At 35.3% G+C, this 15,229-nt stretch overlaps 2 protein-coding genes across 2 annotated transcripts; both read left to right on the forward strand.

Moving 5' to 3' along the window:
* Positions 1 to 7,656, forward strand: LOC140043997 (uncharacterized). The gene is made up of 10 exons (XM_072088480.1): positions 1 to 333; positions 785 to 911; positions 2,914 to 3,019; positions 3,865 to 4,055; positions 4,677 to 4,849; positions 5,159 to 5,294; positions 5,601 to 5,648; positions 6,266 to 6,517; positions 7,071 to 7,147; positions 7,474 to 7,656. The coding sequence occupies exons 1-10, from the start codon at positions 1 to 3 to the stop codon at positions 7,654 to 7,656; spliced, it is 1,626 nt and encodes a 541-aa protein (XP_071944581.1).
* A 1,095-nt stretch (positions 7,657 to 8,751) lies between these two features.
* LOC140044815 (uncharacterized) lies at positions 8,752 to 14,050 on the forward strand. The gene is made up of 7 exons (XM_072089494.1): positions 8,752 to 9,407; positions 9,542 to 9,714; positions 9,807 to 9,970; positions 10,393 to 10,562; positions 10,977 to 11,213; positions 11,767 to 11,993; positions 12,296 to 14,050. Exons 2-7 carry the CDS (start codon positions 9,643 to 9,645, stop codon positions 12,551 to 12,553), a joined length of 1,128 nt encoding a protein of 375 aa, XP_071945595.1. The 5' UTR covers positions 8,752 to 9,407; positions 9,542 to 9,642; the 3' UTR covers positions 12,554 to 14,050.
* Positions 14,051 to 15,229: the final 1,179 nt, after the last annotated feature.

Below are 15,229 nucleotides of genomic sequence, written 5' to 3' on the forward strand. Positions count from 1 at the left end.
ATGGCGATGGAAACGACAATTTTCCAAGCTGTTATATGTCTGTTTCTTTTCCGTCTTACAAGTGCCGTGGTAATATGCCCCAATACAGAAACAAATGCTATCTATCATGGTCGCCAGCACTGGAAAATTCCAGATACCATGACTACTTACAACGACACTGACTTGGCGAGTTGTTCAGTGTTTTGTCGTCAAGACACTAACTGTAAATCGTTCGCGGTTGCTGAAAACACCTGTATGTTGTATTCGATCCAGGTGGGCAAGAATACCAGGAAGCTTGTTAAAGATATAAAGTCGGTGCATTTTGATGGCGTACAAGTAACACCTAAAATTGAGGTAGGTTTAGTTGTGGTGTTTCTTATCTTTCTGTCTAACACTCTTTCGGTTTAGTAATATGGAAGCTACGTTGTATCCTGTTCTTACCATTTAAGCCCAGTCCGGTGCTTGCTCATGATCATCACTCGAGTTTAACATTATATGCTTTGTACAAGCTGCTTGGATTTAAACTTTTTTAAACAGTACTGTGACATTTCAAATGAAGATTAAGGTAAAGTACGTGCTTCGGATATCTTAGATTTTCAAAAGTTCCATCCAATGTAATAGGCTTACAACAATAAAATCCAGCTTAAAAAAACCCCGAAAATACCGTTTATTGTAAAATAAAATGTTTTAAACTAATAATAAACGTCATCAAATCTGCTTAGAAAACTTACTATGATTTTAGGCTAGTTGCTTTTATTGGACGAGTAAAGATATATTATCCTTGTTTTATTTGTTGCTTTTTTAGAGTCGTTTTGGAACATGTTCAGTGGGGAACTTGTGTGAGAATGGAGCAAGCTGCGTTAACGACTGTAGTGTCAGAGGTTACAGCTGTATTTGTGCAGAGAGTTTCAGAGGAATTAACTGTGAACACAGTAAGTAGATACAAATAATGTGGATACTGAAGTTTGGTTCTCACTAGAACGTAACGCAAGGACGTAAACGCAACGCAAGCTTTTTAACCAATGACAAGCGAAGTTATAGACAGTTAGCAATCACAAGCGAATAAGCCATCGCTTGTGATTGGTCAATTCACTTGCGTTGCGTTACGTCCTTATGTTGCGTCGCTACTGGGAACCACGCTTAATTGGCGAACGCTAGATAATTACGTTCATGTAGATGTCTTCATGTGAATGATATTCTGTTTTCTTTATTGTATCAAACAACAAACAAACAAACAAACAAACAATCAATACAATGTAGTACTATCCAGTCATTACAAAAAAACAATAACAAACTTGACCAGTTCACACCACAATTCACAATGGCTGGGTACATCAAATACTCGCTGCCTATGGAACGCCTCCTCTGCCTTCAGTTCACAATGGTCATGCAGTACACACCAGTCGTCATGCAGTACACACCAATGGTCATGCAGTACACACCAATGGTCATGCAGTACACACCAATGGTCATGCAGTACACACCAATCGTCGTTCACATTTATCATGCAGTACACACCAATGGTCATGCAGTACACACCAATCGTCATGCAGTACACACCAATCGTCATGCAGTACACACCAATGGTCATGCAGTACACATCAATCGTCATGCAGTACACACCAAACATCATGCAGTACACACCAATCGTCATGCAGTACACACCAAACATCATGCAGTACACACCAATGGTCATGCAGTACACATCAATTGTCATGCAGTACACACCAATCGTCATGCAGTGAAATATTGCGTAATTTATACCGCCACCTATCGACAAAATCGAATATCACGTGACGTTTATTAGACGGCTGTAAAACTAGGCCATCGACTCTAAGATTTCTTTTATGTTTGACATACTGTACTTATTTTAACCGCTACACATCTCTGTGAATGCTCTGTTTTTTATATATACAATAATTTATTATGCGAGACACAGGCGCGGCTAGGAGGCCATTGCAATTATTGAATTCCATAAAAGAAGTTTAAATAGTCTTAGTTTTACAGCCGTCTAATAAACCTCACGTGATATTCGATTTTGTCGATAGGTGGCGGTATAAATTACGCAATATTTGACTGCATGACGATTGGTGTGTACTGCATGACGATTGGTGTGTACTGCATGACAATTGGTGTGTACTGCATGATGATTGGTGTGTACTGCATGACGATTGGTGTGTACTGCATGACGATTGGTGTGTACTGCATGATAAATGTGAACGACGATTGGTGTGTACTGCATGACAATTGGTGTGTACTGCATGACCATTGGTGTGTACTGCATGACGATTGGTGTGTACTGCATGACGATTGGTGTGTACTGCATGACGATTGGTGTGTACTGCATGATGTTTGGTGTGTACTGCATGACGATTGGTGTGTACTGCATGATGATTGGTGTGTACTGCATGACCATTGGTGTGTACTGCATGACGATTGGTGTGTACTGCATGACGATTGGTGTGTACTGCATGATAAATGTGAACTGAAGGCAGAGGAGGCGTTCCATAGCTGCTACCATGTAGTATCCAGTCATTACAAGGTACACAGTAATAAAGAACACTTAAACCAGCTTGGTGTGTAACCGTCTTTATTCACTCACTCACTATTGTATCTCACTCACAACACTCCCGTGCTGTTCCCTTTATGCTGCACTGCAGCTGTACAATAATATTCAAAAATGCTCATCATTCTAGAGGGCGCTATGCCATAATACAACATACAAAAGGTAGCCAAGATATAGCCCGAGCTAATCAAGCTTGGTACCTTTTAAAACATCTTAACTAACTTAAGCTACGAAATTAACAAATAATGTACCTGTACACATTGAATATAGGCCCACCGTACGAATGAGTGTTACAGAGGCAAAAATAGTTATGAGTATACGAGCATATTTATTTATTTAATTCAAACTTATATATTTTTGTGATATAGAATTAACAAATAGACTGAGTCTTCAAGCAACTATTCCACTTATTGAACCTAGACGTCTGACTCAATTCTGGTCTAAAGATAGACTTTATATTGTTGTCGCTAATGCGTAAGTACAAATACTGTATAGGCCTACAGGAACATTTTGAACGTTATATTTTTATACAATATATTCCTGAAAATTTTTTAAATAGTGTAAGTTTTCCATTTGAACTTATATATAATATTGAATGTTTTGATTGATATTCTGTTTTACAACCAGCAATTAACTTCTTTTAATATCTGTTTGTAAAAACACAATAAAGATAACTTGAACTTGAAAATTTAAAATAGCATTAGGTCTAACAGTAAAATAAACTTGTTTCGTTGAAGTAATCATACATTTTAATTTTTGTATATTATCTTATAATATTTATATATGTCTCCGAGCAAAAGGTTCCGGGCTCGAATATTGGCTGGGACAACTTTTCCTCATTCTCACAGATTTCCTCATCTGTATCTTTTCAAATTAATTAACTAATTTTCAGTATATCACCGGACGGTTTAGAGAATTAATGGTATATAACTGTAGTGTTTATAGGTCTATATATAAATAATAACATCCAAAATGGCAGTCGATCGGAACATTTTTGGAGAGCGATATTTACTAATTTAGCCCAAAAAAGAACTTGAATTAGCTTTAGATTGTTAACTTTGTATGATAATGGGAACAACTTGACAACAACACGTAGAATCATTAAGAAAAAAAACAGAATTTGTCAGTTTCGGTTGCCTGCGATGTTTCATATCGCTAGCCTGTGCTATCTATGTCTAGGTATGTTGTTCCACTGTTGACATAATTCACAGTAGGTGTGCTATAAAACAAATTAATACTATGATGATTTGTTTATTCGTGAAATGATATAAATAAGTTCACCTCATAAATTTTCTTTTATTTTAATTTGTTGTGTTCAGCGTATCGCCAGAGGGTCTTTATGTGTTTAAATATAACGTACAGATGTCTACGTATGAACAGATGCAGTTCATAGAAGATAGTTTAGTTTTGCGTGTTAGAGTATTTACTACTGAAGATGGTGTGTATGTTTCAAAAGCAAAGTTTTATTCTACCGATCCAATGCACGTGTACCGCTTCAATCCAGAAACTGGTAGGCTAAACACTACTTTTAGACATAACGTACACATATAAGATTTGTATTAATTATTACCCATTTATATTAGAATATATTATTTATTACCATTTCAATATCCATACTTTAGACTGACTGACTCTTAGTTATGCACAATTCAATATAGAATCCTAATTACTATATGAGTTAAATTTATGATTAATTTTAATCGTATTGAGAGAAATGCATCTGTAACAAATTTACTACCAATAAGTCTATAGCTTTTCAGATGACAAGGCCTATACACGCGTAGGACGTCTTTCTTCAAAATCCAATTTTTTCACCCACAAATCCTCCGTTTACTAAGCAAACAAACTAAAAGAACGTCGAGATGATTCAAATTTGTTGGCATGAGGCCTAACTATGTTATATAGTGGCGCTTTATGATATTTTTAATAATTTACTGGATTGTGGGGTATCGGTGACACAATCGTGGAAGTAATGTACGCTTGAACATCATAAAGATCTCGCACCCATCTATGCGCCGCCTCATTACGCCTCAGGCCTCATATGTATTATTCACAAGGCAAGAACTCAGAAGAAATAACATTTTGTTCAAAAGCAAAACAAAAATATATTGCTAATTTTTCTTTGATAAAGAACAATTTGAGGATACATTCACAATTGAATGTGGTTATTGCTCGACATCGTTTTTTCAAGATAGTCGAGGAGACTCAAGTTTGTTCGTTGCCCGATTTCAAAATCCAGACAAAACTACAAACTCGGAAATGTATTCATTTACAAGAGATGCCATTGGTGGAGAATACAGTCAGGTAGGTTTTTTCCGTTAATGTAATTCTAAGATACTCAGAGTGGTGTCTCAATCAATATTATTTACTCGTGTATGGGCATTTGATGATGATCCAAGAAAGATCATGACTTGTTTTACGTAATTACTTCAGTATTAATAACCGACTCTAAATAATTAAATATAAGGTCAAGAGGTCAGATTTCTTAGGTAAAACGTTCATTGTATACCAGACAACATATAGTACTATAGGGCCTACTAGACAACATGTTTACGTTACATGCTATTAAATACAAATAAAAATGAAAAAGAATTTTTATTATTCTTCTTTGAGTTAATTGAAACAAATGGAATAGATGACTCGCATATGTTTGAAATTGACGGAAGTAACTATCTAGTAATGGCACAGACACGCAATACAGGTGGAGATCTCCAAGACACGTTGATCTATCGGCAACGTCACGATTACGGTAAGGAACATTCAAATATCCACTCAGACCAATCGCCTCCGGCCCATGTGCAAATTAGTTTAATAATACTATACTTGGCCAAATATAAACAATAGGCCTATAGAAATATATTACGTCATAGAATAAAAATGTTCAATTGTTTAGTAACTTGGAATGTTAAATAGCAGGCTCGTGTAGTTCAAATTGAAAAAGTTAGCATTTTAAAATGTGAGACCAAATAAACTAATTACCTAACGTTATGCCCTAGATTACAAAGTTTATAAAAATACAAATGATAACTTTTTCTTTATGTTGTGTCTTTTTTAGGAAAACCAGCAACGGCGTCAGTGTTTGCGATTTTTATTCAAAGTAAAGGTGAATTTTATAATAAAAACAAGTTTGTAATTTTGAAATCATCTGATTAGTAATGTTAGTGATGTTTCTGGTGATCTAAAAATTAAAGAAAATAAAATTAACATTCACAATTAAATATTTTTGATAATAATTTAATAAATAATAACTACGAAATATCTGTTACGGTCTTGAAATCTTCGTGTGATGTTTAGTTTTCTTCGTGAGTATTGTTTGTTGTATATGAAATTGTTATTTTGAAATGATCAATCTATCAATCAATCAATCATCAATCAATCAATCAATCAATTACGCACATTTATTTTTTTCGAGTCAAGTCAAACAGGCTACACTCAGTATCTAGTTAATTACATTATACTGTAGGTTTATATTTCTTTTTCGTCTGTTGTACTTTATCTAATAATACTAGGCCTAATCTTTGTCAAATACCTTGTACAGGATATATACCTATAATAATATAATTAATTCATAACTTTAGAAGACTTTAACACTAATTGAACCCATCATATTCTATGAAACACAAACATAACCTAGAAGCATGTTCAAAACATGTGTTTCAAAAATAGTCACTGTTAGCACATTACAAATAATTTATTTACCTATGTTTGCCAATGTTTCAGAATGCTATACTGCTACTGATGGTGTTGATTATCAAGGTATAGTAAGTACCACCACTGACGGTTACACGTGTCAAAAGTGGACAGACCAAACGCCTCATACACATAGCTACTCACCAGAAGCAGCGCCTGGTTTCGGTTTAGGAGACCACAACTATTGCCGTAACCCTAGTAGTCACACTCAGCCCTGGTGTTACACAACTTCTGCAGAGAGGTGGCAAAACTGTGATGTTGGATCTCCAGTGACAAGTTGTAGTAGGTTAACGTTTAATGCTTCAGCCATTACATTTCTTTTCAAATGGGCGGCGTTTTTCTCGCACATATTTGCCTCTATCGTATTGGTATTATTATGGTATCAGTTTTAACTAAGAAAACCTCGTGGCAAATAAGATCAGGCTTTTATTTTATTTTATTTACATTTATTCAAAATGTGTTGAACAAGTGAGATACAGTTGTGTCCAAGTAGTGGTTAGTTCAAGGTGTTCTGAAGAATAGGAAGAGTTGCGACAGGTTTATAGATTGTTAATGTATTTGAATGAAAATATTATTTAAATCACCAGTAGGTAGATTTCATACTGTATGAGGTTAGTAATCCTAGAGGGGTGGTTGTCCTGAGGGTATTTGTTATTGGGGGGCGTGGGTGTTGTCCTGGGGGGCTGTAGTTGTTCTGCTGGGTAGTTATCCTAAAGTAATTTAATATTGTTCGGATGGTAATTGTCCAGCTAGGATATAGTTGTCCTAGTCAATCGACTTCAACCGGAGTGGCATATTAAGTTTTCTGACTGACGGCAAATGCTTTTATATACAGACCCATGGACACCCTGGTTCAACCGTGACAATCCTTCAGGTAGTGGAGATTGGGAAACTGTTTCAGACTTGTACAGCGTAAGTAATATTATATACATAACATCAAAATCATTTTCACCATTATTGAGAATGAATACCTATTCTTACTTAGTCCGGGACATACCCGAACTTATTTGACTAGATTCCTATTCGATAAAAACAAATTGTGAAAGTAAATCTGTTAAATACTGTATGCATGAAGTGTCCCATTAACTTTTGACCAAAAGTAGGATCGAAAAAAAAAAAATTACCTGCCAAAAAATGGGATTTTTTTTTCTGCCAAAAGGATTAACTTGGTTAAAACTACAAAATGGCCTTTTCAGAATCTGATTTTATCCTTCTTCTTTAACCTATATCATTCCTAGGAGAATCCAAGTATAATGTGTGATAATCCAACAGCTATTGAATGTCAAACAATTAACGGGTTACCTTACACTTCTACTGGAGAAATTGTTAGTTGCACTACATATGGTCTTGTTTGTAAAAATGAAGACCAAACAGTTGGCGAATGTAGTGATTATCGAGTTCGTTTTTTTTGTCCAGGTTAGTAGTTACTAACAACAATTCAAAATAAATCTAGTTAAAATGTAGACCTAAAAATAGCCAAAATGCGTAATAATTGATGGTGCAATAAGAACGCGTCCATGTGATTAGTACGGTCCTTACGGACCTTAGTCGTCGGTTCTTCTTAAGTTAAATTAAAGGTACCGTTTTTACTAATTTTAATGTTGTAATTTAAAAATGACATGATGTTCATTTCTCTCCTTTTATACCATGCGTAGCCAAAGGTAAGTGAGTTTTTGATTTGATGGCATTCAGTTCTTCGTTTAGATTCTTCCGATTGCTAAAGCTAATTAATTTGTTCAAAGCAAAAGTGTAAGTATGTCAGGTAGTTCACAATTAGACGCTTGGCCGTCTTCTCTCAACCGCTTGGCCATCTTCTGTCAACCGCTTGGCCATCTTCTCTCAACCGCTTGGCCATCTTCTCTCAACCGCTTGGCCATCTTCTCTCAACCACTTGGTAATCTTCTCTCAACCCTCAACCACTTGGCCATCTTCTCTCAACCGTTTTGCCGTCTTCTCTCAACTGCTTGGCCGTCTTCTCTCAACCGCTTGGCCATCTTCTCTCAAACGCTTGGCCATTTTCTCTCAACCGATTGGTCATCTTCTCTCAACCCTCAACCGTTTTGCCATCTTCTCTCAACCGCTTGGCCGTCTTCTCTCAACTGCTTGGCCGTCTTCTCTCAACTGCTTGGCCATCTTCTCTCAAACGCTTGGCCGTCTTCTCTCAACCGCTTGGCCATCTTCTCTCAAACGCTTGGCCGTCTTCTCTCGAATGCTTGGCCGTCTTCTCTCAACCGCTTGGCCGTCTTCTCTCAACCGCTTGGCCATCTTCTCTCAAACGCTTGGCCATCTTCTCTCAAACGCTTGGCCATTTTCTCTCAACCGATTGGTAATCTTCTCTCAACCCTCAACCACTTGGCCATCTTCTCTCAACCGTTTTGCCATCTTCTCTCAACCGCTTGGCCATCTTCTCTCAAACGCTTGGCCGTCTTCTCTCAACCGCTTGGCCGTCTTCTCTCAACCGCTTGGCCGTCTTCTCTCAACCGCTTGGCCGTCTTCTCTCAACCGCTTGGCCATCTTCTCTCAAACGCTTGGCCATCTTCTCTCAACCGCTTGGCCATCTTCTCTCAACCGCTTGGCCATCTTCTCTCAACCGCTTGGCCATCTTCTCTCAAACGCTTGGCCATTTTCTCTCAACCGATTGGTAATCTTCTCTCAACCGCTTGGCCGTCTTCTCTCAACCGCTTGGTCATCTTCTCTCAATCGCTTGGCCATCTTCTCTCAACCGCTTGGTCATCTTCTCTGAACCGCTAGGCCATCTCCTGTCAGCCGCTTGGCCATCTTCTTTCAACGGCTTGGCCGTCTTCTCTCAACCGCTTGGCCATCTTCTCTCAATCGCTTGGCCATCTTCAATTCTATCAACTTCTTAACCATCTTCTCTCAACCGCTTGGCCATCTTCTCTCAATCGCTTTGGCCGTCTTTTTTCAACCACTTGGCCATCTTCTCTCAACCATTTGGCCGTCTTTTTAACCGCTTGGCCGTCTTCTCTCAATCATTGTTCATTTTCTCTTAACCACATGTCCATCTCTCAACCTCGATTGATTCACACCGTAACGCCGGGAATTCCTCAAATTACAACTACATTTCATTTTCCCTCCTTTTTACTGTAAGTCGTTGACAATTTCAAATAACATATCATTTCTTTTTTCCTTCCCATCATATGGGTAGCCAAAAGTAAGTTATTTTTATTTAATTCAACACGCATGCCACAGCATCGTCATAATCATCATCATCATTATCAACAGCACAACTCAGGCTTGTATATTTTAATACAGTATTCCAAAAACTAAAATGATCTTACGTTACAGCTTGGATACTTGTGTATAAAGCTGTTTCCGGTGTAAATAACGTTGACCTGTATGATTTGTGGAACACAGCAGGATCAAGGAATGAAGGAAACCAAGATGCTATGAAGCTTGATGATTCCTTCAGAGACCATTACAAAAGCAGCCTAGTTGACGCCTGGCATAAGGTTTTAAAGGTAAGTTTACAAACAACATGCATACATTGCCCCTCCTCTGTTCTTGCTACGAGCCTAATATATAATGATGATTTCATACTCATTTTTTGAAGGTGAAAATTGCTCTATACGACAATGGAAAGTCTAAATTGTCGCTAATATTCAACGCTGTGGGCGCTACTAAAACTGAATGGTTCACCAAAGAAAGGCTGTTGAATTACCCGTGGAAAGACCTTCGTACTAAAACACCAGCAAAGTTTCTAATGGTCTACACAAGGTTAGTTATTCTTTTAATCGTACTATGTAAACTACTGCACTCACTAGAGTTATAAACAAATATACAAAACAGAAAATTGTCAACAGCAACAAATTATAACAAGGACAACAACGGGTGACAAAATTTAAATTAGATATTACGGTACGGACACCAACCCAATAAAGAATTTAGATTAGAGAAAAAGACGACAAACTGTATGAATATTCTGGGGAAAACCATGTCATCAATTATCCGATTAACAAACTGAGTTTCCAAAAAACTTATTTAAATTGGCAAATTGGGCTTTGGTTAATTATGTTTTGGTAAATTGAATTTTGGTAAAACTAGGTTTTTGCAAAGTTTGAATACCGTAGACTATTAATAAGGCAGACTGGTTCAGCCAAAGTACAGTAAATTAATAGTATTAATTATTCTGTATACAGTAGCAATGGAGGGCGATATTGGAATATATATGATACTTGGGGTGATTGCAACAATCGCAAAGTGTGGCTGTCCATATTACCATTTCCGGGATGTAGTTTTGAACTGACAGAACCTCAACCAATGTTTATGTATTCTGATCGGAAAACGTCAATAACGCCCAAAGCAGAGGGTAAGCTGATAAAAGTATCAACGACATTTAATATTACAACAAAAATAAGTTTTTTTTCTCTTATTATGCTTTTTTTATTTCGTAATGTTTCAACATACAAAGATGTGATGACAAATTCGAATAGTTTTACACCATATAAAACAAACTCAAAGTTTTGGCAATTTAAAAGCAACTTGTTACCGGTATTTAAAAGTCTATTTGAAATATATACAATTCGTGAGATGCAGTTAGTAATGGCATAATGTCGGATATAGCGACTATAGAATGTAAGTTGGTCACATCTGATAATTAATTCAACAAAACACGTCTTATATGATAGTGTGTTCAAATTACAAAAGAACATCGATGATATTGTGTAGGCCTATAGTATTACAGTTTTACTTTAAATTATATATATATATATACATTTTATAGTTATTATAAACTCGTACCTCGATAACGGGGCTGAGAAAGCGCTTTCCAGTTACATTTTGAAGTCGCCTGGTGTAACAGCATGGGATTGTCTTGACCTCTGCCGTGGTTTGGATTACAAATATGCTGGTGTTAATAACAAGCACACTGAGTGTTATTGTGGTGACGGTTATAATTCTGGCGGAACAACATCTTTCGAGGAACGTTCTCAATCCGACGTAACGCTTATGATGAACACAGGTAGGCCATGTGAATGTTTTAAAATGTTATTGCTCAGAATTCCATTAAATTTACTTTATATCAGAAAAGAGTTGCTTTATATTGTGTTTAAAGAAGAGATGAAGGACTAGATTAAAATTAAACATCCATGGTTTCGTCCATATTAGGAAAGTATAAGGTTAGTAGTGGTTAGGTACAATTTGTTGAAGGTGTAACTGATAGGTGTATGTACAAAAGGAAGGCACGGTAGAAGAACTGAATGGATAATTCAATGGAGAGGTGGTCTGACTGAAGACAAACATGCGGCTTTCGAACGTCTACAGTCCAACTAAGGACAAGGATTTGTAATAACAATGACTTATAACTGGTAACAACGACTCGGTTAACTGCAAACCTTTATAAATCCTTAATCTGATTGTATTTTCATTAATATTTGTTAGACGCTTTAAATACAGCAATTTTAACGAGTTTTAAAGTTGAGTTGACAGAAAACTCTATCATGCTTTGTCTTTGAACATTTACTTTTAAATCCACTATGTATTTAGGTATCTGATTTACATTTTGCCTCTTTTAGTGCAACCATGGGAATTACATCAGACGATTTCGGACACAAATTATCCAAAGAAGGCGGATTCCTTTGAACATAACGGAAATTATTATATAATTGTACAAAGCACGCAAAGCAGTGAAGCACGGCCATTACACACTCATGTATATAAATATAGAAAATCAACCGAGCTTTTTGAACCACACCAGTTGATAGATAGCTCGTACCGTTTCTACACGTTTACATTAGTAGAGGTAAATGTCACATTTCTTACATTTTAGTCATAGTAATGAAGAAGTATAAATATAAAATACAGGGAAAATGGTACTCCCATCATTGTTCCCCCTGAATTAAAGTTTAAATTAGAAGGAATCGTAATATTAAAAAAAAAAATCATGTTGACCTATTATGGCAAGTGTATCATTCGTAAACAAATTCATTCATCTTAAAACAATAATTGCGTTGTTTTAGATATAATTTTAGTGGCACATGATTAGTACAGTATTTTGTTAAAATGTTGTGTTTAAATACAGACTAAAACTATTTTAATTTACAGGCTTACAAGCAATGGTACTTGATATTTCCACCAATAAATGATATTTCAACCAATAGTATCAGTAGCCTGAAGGCAGCGTTCTATCGGTTAGAAGGCAATTACTTCATAAAGCATTTTGAGAAGGAAACGTGTAGTGGTTATGGATGGGGCAGCTTTACCGTGAATAATGACGTGTATATCATTGAGGGCAACAGATATGGGGAGCCATGTACCTCGTCTAATTCAAACGGCAATTTGAAGATATATAAATGGATATGATTATACATTATAAATGAATGGACAGATATGAACTTGTTCAACAATCATTTATATGGTAAATTGTAAATACCGACAATTGCTAATTTTACTACATATAATATCTCTCCCATGTAAACATTATAAAACTATTAAATAGTTTACAGTATAACATTGTTGAAGAATGTAGGCAATAATTAGAAACTTTTGTAATATAAATATGGCGTTTGTTAATGTAATTAAATTTTAATATATTTTGTAATTATATCAAATCAATTTTTGAGGAATTATTAAAGATGTATTGTCCCTTGAAATCCAAAAAAAATGAAGGTCAAAATATTCTAAAATTTAAATTGGACATATCAAAGTAATAATAAAGTTATTCACTTTAAGTCGAAAATTCAAGCCAAAAACAAGTTTACGTAATTAACAGGTAAATTAATTTGATTACATTTCATCTGGAAAATCGTCGCGAGCGAAAGTAAACAAAGATTTCAAACCACGAGTATGCATATTATGCATGATGCTAATAAGGATTGTTTACAACTCGGTTGAGAGGGTTTTCACACAGATCGCGAGGAAGTTTTATGATTATGCTGCATACAGAGTAGCCAATCAAGCGCGTTGCATTATGGGATATGTTTTGATCGAAAACTTTGACTGGAATTCAAAGTTATTTTTTTTAACAAAAAAACGTCTGTATTTCAGTTAAATTATTTTTTTTTTAGACTCATTTTTGGTGAAAGTTAATAACTATTACGATTCTTCAAAATGACCCACTTTTTCGAAATCTTTTTCTTTTCTTTTTTTTTAATTAGTCAAAGGGACAATACATCTTTAATATAGACGTTTGCCTTTTTGCAATCTTTTTATTGAGTCGGTATACACGTCTGCATCCTTGCCTAATGACCATACAAATTTATTATACTACCAACATTTTGAAAGAAATGAATACAAAAATATATTGTACAAATCACTGGTTACGTTACCGTCTTCATAGAGACATATGGTAGCCATCGACATAAAGTTGGCATTTGAATTAAAAGTGTACACAATATTTTGTAGAGTGACATACCACAATCATTGCAAATAATTTAGTCACAAAGTATTATTTTTTAACAAAGTTGGAACTTATGTAGTGGCATCTAGCTTGACTTTAAGTAATAATGGTATCTTCCGACGTCGTTGTATAGTATGTGTTGTGTAAAAACAAGTATTTTGGTAGGATCTTCATTGTAATGACATGATCAGTTTGATCAATATTTTTGTTAAGCCGTGTAGTTAAAGTCATATTTAGGCTATGCTAATTACATAATGATCTTTACATATCAAAGGACATGCCCTGTAGGCCTACTAGTCTAGGTTCTAGACTGTGTTTCGAATATTAGTAACAATATAAATATGTATGGGATGACATCTTCCACTTGTCTTCAGATAATAACTCTTTGCATATGTCAACTAATATATTGACACGGTTTAGCTGAATCGAGCTCAGTATAGTGGTAAATAAAGACAAAATGTACGCTATGAGAAATATTGTTATGTTACTTGCTTTATGGTTATTTGTGTTTATTAATATTCATAACACAATCATATTTATAACCTGAACTTATCCAAAAGCATAATATAGGCCTATTTTTTTATATAAAAACTTATATAAAAAGACTATCAATTACATGTTCGTTTCAATCAAAGGAACACACCGGTATATTTTAAATAAACCGGGCCTTTACATTTCATTTCATTATTTAATCGGTCTATTTCAGTGTATACATAACAAAAAAATGACATTGGGGAGACCAGGGTCAACCTAAGTGAACTAAATCACTGTAGATGAGCCGGTTGACCCAACCTCAAAGTCAATTTACACAACAATACACAAAAAGCAGTTAAAGCGAATCAAAATGAATGTGAACTTTTCTAATGAAGGCTGATGGGCTTTCTAGGACTGCAGAAATGGTCTGGAAGCTGGTCCCCGACTCTATACTATCCCTATACCTCTATGTTCGTAAAATAAATTTGTAACTATAAGAAAATTAATAATATTATAATTTTCTTTGAATTCGTACAATACAAGTGAGGTTAATGATTGTTTATACCTATGCAATTTAATATGTTTTTCAATTTAGTCCAAAATATACTTGATTCTGCTACAATAAAAGTAAATAACATATTACAAAAAATAAAAAGATACCATATTTACTCCATTATGAATAATATGTCAATTTCAGTGTGTGAGTAATTCAGCTTTTTGTCGTAAAAAGGTAAACTACCTGTTTCTATGGCAAGTAGTTTTTCAATGGCACTGGCAAACAGAACGATTTTACAAAACCGGATTTTCGATTTTCAAGCTCGGTGTTTAATACGGCTTGGAGAAATTACTTTAAACATGGTTTGTACATGCTTATTTTGTTTTAAAACAATAGAGCATATAATGATAAGTATGAATTGTTAATTTGTATTTATCGACCGAAGGATGTTGCAATTTATATAGGCATATAGAGCTACGCATTAATGAAATATTTATTGATTATACTAGTATATAGTTAAGGAAGTATGTTTCTACGGTATTGATTCTGGATAATATGCACCGGAACAACGGATTGACGTATTCATAGTAACAACGGATTGACGTATTCATAGTAACAACGGATTGACGTATTCATAGTAACAGCAGAACGATGTATTCATTTTAATAGG

This window comes from Antedon mediterranea, chromosome 3, assembly GCF_964355755.1.
Source record: "Antedon mediterranea chromosome 3, ecAntMedi1.1, whole genome shotgun sequence".
NCBI classification, from domain to species: domain Eukaryota; kingdom Metazoa; phylum Echinodermata; class Crinoidea; order Comatulida; family Antedonidae; genus Antedon; species Antedon mediterranea.

Excerpts from the sequence above, each read along its gene's own strand:
- LOC140044815 (XM_072089494.1), top strand. The coding sequence starts at position 9,643 with ATGAAGCTTGATGATTCCTTCAGAGACCATTACAAAAGCAGCCTAGTT. Across the intron at positions 11,214-11,766 it reads AACGCTTATGATGAACACAG|TGCAACCATGGGAATTACAT; the intron begins GTAGGCCATGTG and ends TGCCTCTTTTAG. Across the intron at positions 11,994-12,295 it reads ACACGTTTACATTAGTAGAG|GCTTACAAGCAATGGTACTT; the intron begins GTAAATGTCACA and ends TTTAATTTACAG.
- LOC140043997 (XM_072088480.1), top strand. The coding sequence starts at position 1 with ATGGCGATGGAAACGACAATTTTCCAAGCTGTTATATGTCTGTTTCTT. Across the intron at positions 5,295-5,600 it reads TCGGCAACGTCACGATTACG|GAAAACCAGCAACGGCGTCA; the intron begins GTAAGGAACATT and ends TGTCTTTTTTAG. Across the intron at positions 5,649-6,265 it reads GATTTTTATTCAAAGTAAAG|AATGCTATACTGCTACTGAT; the intron begins GTGAATTTTATA and ends CCAATGTTTCAG.